At 47.3% G+C, this 6,670-nt stretch overlaps 1 protein-coding gene across 3 annotated transcripts; it reads left to right on the top strand.

Moving 5' to 3' along the window:
* The first annotated feature begins 209 nt into the window (after window positions 1–209).
* Window positions 210–3,082, top strand: LOC112878653 (probable ribonuclease P/MRP protein subunit POP5). Of its 3 annotated transcripts, none has more exons than XM_025942893.1 (4): window positions 210–249; window positions 1,878–2,081; window positions 2,190–2,327; window positions 2,909–3,082. In XM_025942893.1, exons 2-4 carry the CDS (start codon window positions 1,910–1,912, stop codon window positions 3,055–3,057), a joined length of 459 nt encoding a protein of 152 aa, XP_025798678.1. In that variant the 5' UTR covers window positions 210–249; window positions 1,878–1,909; the 3' UTR covers window positions 3,058–3,082. The 3 variants fall into 3 exon arrangements, with proteins under 3 accessions (XP_025798678.1, XP_025798679.1, XP_025798677.1); XM_025942894.1 differs by lacking the exon at window positions 210–249 and adding an exon at window positions 1,324–1,367; XM_025942892.1 differs by lacking the exon at window positions 210–249 and having other exon boundaries at window positions 1,791–2,081.
* The last annotated feature ends 3,588 nt before the right edge of the window (window positions 3,083–6,670 follow it).

Raw genomic sequence — 6,670 nt, 5'->3', positions numbered from 1 at the left:
CCCCCACGGCGCCGCCCTCCCCCCGGCGCAGCCCCCCCGGCTCCCCCCGGCGCTGCCCTCCCCCGGCGCCGCCTCCCCCCCGGCGCCGCCCCGCGCGGGCGCGGCCCTCTCCCCCGCGCGGCGCGGCCCCGCCCCAGGCCCCCCGGCGCCCCCCCCCCGGCGAGTTCCCCGCCCCCGATGCGGCCCCCCCCCTCCGGCGCGTTCCCCGCCCCGGCGCCGCCACTGCCCCTGCTGCACTCCCCCGGCAAGGTATATGTTTTTATGAATTATTCTTTTGATCTTGGTACTTGTCAAGAGAAATTGGTGATCCTTGATATACGAGATGAGATCTTTGTCTGCTGGGTACCCGTTTTGCCAATTCCCATAGAAAACGATGAGTAGGAGTGCATCAGTTCAATTTATGAGTTGCAAGACTGCATCGTCCGAAGCAAAGCTACTTTCCCCTAATTAGTGATTTGCTAGATTCCTTAGCTTTTCTTTCCTCTTTGTCTTTCCTCTTCTTCCTTTCCTTTTGTTCTCATTTGTACATTTTTTGCTCCTTTTTAATTTGATATGTAATCAGTTGGGGGGGGGGGGGAGGGGAGTGCGCCCCTTCTGTTCTATCAGAAAGCAAAGAGTTGCAAGCCAGTTATAACACATTCCTGTATGGCTCTTTTCCAATCTTCTTTCCCATATCTCACACAGTTTATGAGGGTTTCAGATTTGGTTGATGGCCCACGTTTAAGTCAATCCTTGCTGAGCAGACAGCGTGGTTTGTTGTTACATCTTTGCTGCTAACCAATGTGTCGGTTGCTCTAGAAGGCTAACTTAATTGAACCATTTGATATTTATGGCTCTTAAGCCCAATAGCATCTGCCTACTGACAGCTTAATGCGTTTTATGACCATTCTTCTAATTTTCTATGTTAGCACTTTCGCAACAGGGCAACATCTTACTTTAGATTCCTAGAGCTAAGAAAACTCTAACTGCTGCCTTCTTTGAAGGCACGGCGCTGATCCACTAGTCCATCCTTATTCTGGAAAAAGAGCCATACAGGAATGTGTTATAACTGGCTTGCAACTCTTTGCTTTCTGATAGAACAGAAGGGGCGCACTCCCCTCCCCCCCCAACTGATTACATATCAAATTAAAAAGGAGCAAAAAATGTACAAATGAGAACAAAAGGAAAGGAAGAAGAGGAAAGACAAAGAGGAAAAGAAAAGCTAAGGAATCTAGCAAATCACTAATTAGGGGAAAGTAGCTTTGCTTCGGACGATGCAGTCTTGCAACTCATAAATTGAACTGATGTACACTAGCAGCTGCACGGGCAGGAGGGGCGCCTTCAGCCCACACCCCCCAATTTGGTAATTCGGCAAGTTTTTCTCTCTGGTGTGTACTGCTCCATCTTAAATTCTTAATCTCACTTCTAAATTCATACATTCAGTGATTAATTGGACATTTAGTGAAAAATTTGACGATTGGACACTTTCATGACCATGAGGAAGCTTAAAGCAAAACCCCTAGACTAGATTAGTATTGTAATCTTCTATTTATATAAGATTTCATTGTTGTTACAACTCTTTATATTGTAATTTATTTGAGTTCCCAACTAATTTGTTGAATTAGACTTATTATGGAACCTTTTTAATTATGTTATTGTAAGTTTTGTTATTATACTGTACTGTTTTCTATTAGTTTATACTGAACTGCGCTTTGAAATTTTTGGCTAGGCCTACCCTAGTTCCAAATCCTGGGTCTGCCACTGTGCTAGATGATTGATCTTTTACACTACTGCTGTTCCCCATTATTCCTTATTTAGGCAATGTGGCTTAGACAACAAAATCTGATTTGGTTCTCTTAAATTTATGATGAGTATTACTGGTCTTTCATCTGGCGCAGGAGCTCTGCAGGAAAAGAAGTGTGTATTCGCCATGGTTCACTTCAAGAATAGGTACATGGTGATGGAGGTCTTTATAGATGCAGGTAGAGGCAAACAAGACCCTGTCATCCTCACCCAGTTTAATATAACCAAAGTCATAAGAGACAGCATTCAGCTGAACTTTGGGGAGTGTGGCCTAGCTGCATCTCTTGGATCATTGCAGGGTACTACTAGCAATTACTCCTAAACTCTTTAATTCTTAGCAATGATAGCTGTATTGTGCTTACTGGCTTCTTAATCTGAAAATACTTATGGGCTCTGGTAATTTTCAGTGAAGTATGTTAATCCTGTAACAAAGCTTTGCATTATCCGTGTGTCACGTGAAGACCACCAGAAGGTTTGGGCTGCTATAACAATGGTGAGGTGCATTGGGAAAATACCTGTATCATTCAACCTGCTTGACATGAGTGGTGAGTGGCTCACTCTGTGGATTATGACACCAAACAGTGTTGTTGTTCTTGGTTTTTTTGCAACTGGCACTTGTTTTGGTGCAACCTGAACCTTTGAATAGTTGATAGTAATTGATTTTATTTTGCTCGTTGATTTTTCCTTTCTTTCTACAATAGTATTGGTAGAGAGGATTGTTATTTAGAGAGGATTTAATATGCCCACTGTCAAGCTGTTTTGACATTTCATTGGAGTATTTTTGACTCTAGCCTTTCAGTGCAACATTCCTGCAATATATTCATTTCATTTATAATGAAGGTAGACAGAATATATAGAATTATCCAATGCATTCTGTTTTTTACATACATCTATTCCATTGGACTTGTTGAAACTAATCCAGAACTCAGAATATAGTTATGCCAGTTCTTCTACTGCTTAAAGTATTTCCACATGTCAGTTTGGATGATCAGCTTAATATTTTGTCTTGTCCTTTTGCCTTATTGTAGCACTAATTTGTATTCCTTAAGAAAAGGTTCACTATTTTTCTATGACCGAACTACTACAGTTGAGCTCTTCAATCATCATGACATTCATTTATCACTAGGAAGCATCAGGGCTTGCAAGAAAGCTGCACTTGAGTGCGATGAAGCAAAATTTGAACAATACAAGTTGGCTGCTGGTGACCGTGTCACACCAGAGATCATCCAGTCCGTACAGAGCTGCTTTGAGAAAATTAGAGGACTAGAGAGCTGATTTCTATGTCCTCTCCATTTTTATTTTTTACTTTCTCTAGATGAAAGAAAAGAATGAAATGGCAAATTGAGTGTGGATATAGCATTGAGCTCACAACTTATGGCATGAACAGAAGAACTATTAAGGTGTCAATGTTGTTGCTGTACATGTTCTACTGTGTCGCTGAAGAGGGTGATGAGGCGTAGCCACTTCAACCTCAATGTCTTGGTAAGCCTCGTGTTTCTGGAAAGCCATGTGTGGAACGCCAGTTCTGCATAGTCTAGCCTGGCTAGGCCTGACCGGCTACCAAATACGAGTTGGGTGCTTATGGGGATTGGACAAGCAACCTAACACATCCATGTATTTCTTCTCGAGGCCACTACAAACTTTTGAACTTTTCAATTTATAATTACAAGTTCTTAAATTGAAACGTATTAATGATGTACATTAATGGTTCTAGCTACTAAATACTTTCATGCATATATTACTGATTCAAGTTACTTTTCATGTATACCAGGTTTAAAAATTAAAAGCTTATATCTATCGAGCTCGGGTTATGGTTTTTAGACTGATGAAACATGCCAACTTAAATTTACAATTTCCAAAGTTTCAGCATGTTTCATCAGTGTTGTTTGAAAGAGAGTATGGCTCGGGATAATTGATTGATAGGGTCAAAGCACGTATACAGCATATATAGGCAAGGATGTTCCAGTCTATAGAAACAACACGGGAGATCCTTGCCTAACCTAGGTACTTGCGCCGGCACACAAGCCCGATCCTTGCCTAACCTAGTACTTGCGCCGGCACACAAGCCCGTGCGGCCAGCAGCCCTACGGCCCAAGGGGCCAGCCTAACCAGCCCACCATATTATTTATCACGCCCCCGCAGTCTGATCGTCGGCAGCGCGGAGTTCAGACTGAACTTGAACTCCGTGAACAACTAAGGATGGAAGTCCCTTGGTGAAGATGTCGGCATACTATTAAGATGTAGGAATATTCATGATATGGACATCGCTAATAACAACGCTCTCTGTGACAAAGTGGAGATCAATCTCAATGTGCTTGGTGCGCTGGTGCTGTCGGGGTTGGAGGACATGTAGACGGTCTGATGTGGTGGTGCGTGGAGCTCGAGAGAAGCTATTGCAACCAGTGGCCTCTGCAACGCCATTGGCCACGGTGCGATACCACTTCTGCGCTAGACTTGGAGACTGTGTTCTGGCGCTTGATGATCAGGAACCAAGTTGTCACCAAGGAACACCACATAACCCGAGGTGGATTTGCGAGTGTCTGGACAACCGGCCCAATCAGCATCTGAGTACACAGTCAGCTCGCTCTGCGAAGATGGATGAGGAAGCAAGCCAGGTGAAGAGTCCATATGATGTAGTGAAGAATACGCTTCAGAGCAGCAAGGTGAGACTCACGCGGATCGTGTATGTGCAAGCAAACCTATTGAACTGAATAAGCAATATCCGGCCGGTGAAGGTGAGGTAATGAAGAGCTCCTGCGAGACTGCAGAAGTCTGAAGCATCTGGAACAGGTGAGGTACCCAAGAGCTCTTGCGAGACCGCGGAAGTTTGAAGCATCTGGAACAAGTGGACCATCTGCCGCCAATTTGGGTTGGTGTCCACGGGCGTAGAACACGGCTTGCACTCAGCCATGCCAGCACGATGTCTATCATGTACTGCCACTGGGAGAGAAAGGGTCCAGAGCCACAATGCTGAACGTGCATCCCCAGGAAGTGGTGAAGCTCGCAAGATCCTTCATAGAGAACTCCTGCTGCAAGGCCTGAATGGTGCGCTAAGGGAGATCCGAGGAAGAGGCTGTGAGGACAATATCATCAACATAGAGTAGTAGATAAATGATATCGGAGCTGTAGTGGTAGACGAAAAGCGATGTGTCTGACTTGGCCTCAACGAATCCCAGACTAAGGAGTTAGGCAGCAAACCGACTGTACCAGGAGGCGCCTGCTTCAACCCATATAGTGATCTGTTGAGCCGACAAACAAATTTCAGGGTGAGCCGGATCCTCAAAACCTGCAGGCTGGGCGCAGTAGACAGTCTTGGACAGGGTCCCATGAAGAAAAGCATTCTTCATATCCAGCTAGTGAATAGGCCATCCTTGAGAGAGAGAGCCAAGGACAAGACCGTGCGAACTATAGCGGGCTTCACGACCGGGTTGAAGGTCTCAGCAAAATCGATGCCGGGTCGCTAAGTGAAGCCGCGAAGAACCCACCGAGCCTTGTAGCGCTTGAGAGAACCATCAGACAGGAACTTATGCTTGAAGATCCACTTGCCAGTGACAACATTGGCCCGATGCGGTCGTGGAACCAAGTCCCATGTGTGGTTCTTTAGTGGGATGGCGTGTTCTTCCTCCATAGCAGCTCACCAATTGGGATCGGCAAGAGCGCTACGGAAGGTCTTCGAAATGGGCGACAAGGGCGCGGCGTGGTATAGGGCTGGAAGTCGCAAACCACGCTTCGCCCTTGTGGTCATGGGGTGCTGGTTCACCACAGGGGGAACCGGCACTGCACCCTTAGGAAGGGCGAGAGGACCGACTGCTGGAGCAGACAACGCACGACGGGTGTAGATGTGGCGGAACTCGCGCATGGGCGCCGATTGCCGGGGTGCAGCAGGCGAAGGGCCATGCTGGGAGCCAGCTGGGGCCAGCTGGTGGCCGACAGGAGCTGGCTGAGTGCAAGTAGAGGCCGACGGGTAGCCTGCGGGAGCCGGCTGAGGACCGGCTGAAGCCAAGGTCGGCTGGGGCCCAGTCGGGACAGCCGAGATCAGCTGCTGGTGCACCTATTGGGGGGGGGGCGTGGCAGTGGGCCGGTCACTAACGCAAGAGGACCGTCCACGCCTTGCACAGGCAGCGAAGAGGCATCGGGGGCCGCACGTGGTAGTGCGGATGCAGGAACAAGGCCGCTGGAATGTCCTTCAGGGGGGAAACGATGTGGCCATCCTATGGGGGCCGGCACATGGTTAGTGAAATCATCTAGAAAATCAAGATCCGCTGGGTCGGGTGATGTATGCCGCTGTTCGGCAATGGGAAATGCCATCTCGTCAAAGATGAAATGACGTAAGATGATGACTCGGTTGGAAGCGAGGTCAAGTTAGCAATACCCTTTGTGATGAGCAAAATAGCCAAGGAAGACGCAAAGAGTAGACCGTGGAGCGAGTTTATGGCCGGCTGTGGCGGAGAGATTAGGGTAACACTTGCACCCAAAAATGCGGAGATGAGCATCCGTGTCACGCCAAAGATCATCCAGTCCGTACAGCAAAATGCGGCGTAGCAAACTAAAGCATCTTGGTGGGCAAGATGGTGATCAGGTATGTGGCGGTGGCGAGAGCTTCAGCCCAGTTGGAGGACAGCATGCTAGCCTAAAATAGGAGTGAGTGAACAACATTATTAGTGGTACGAATAATGCGTTCAGCTTTACCGTTCTGGGAAGAAGTGTAGGGGCAAGACATGCAAAGATGAACCCCATGAGTAAGGAAGAACGTGACGGCATTGGAGTTATCGAACTTGCGGTCGTTGTCACATTGGACTGCCTTAATGGTGGTGCCGAACTGAGTGGTCATATAAGCAAAGAAATTAGCAAGGGTGGAGTACGTGTTAGACTTAAGGTGCAACGGAAA

The sequence above is a fragment of the Panicum hallii genome, unplaced genomic scaffold (genome assembly GCF_002211085.1).
Source record: "Panicum hallii strain FIL2 unplaced genomic scaffold, PHallii_v3.1 scaffold_245, whole genome shotgun sequence".
NCBI classification, from domain to species: domain Eukaryota; kingdom Viridiplantae; phylum Streptophyta; class Magnoliopsida; order Poales; family Poaceae; genus Panicum; species Panicum hallii.
This window is presented reverse-complemented; position numbering and strand designations above follow the sequence as displayed.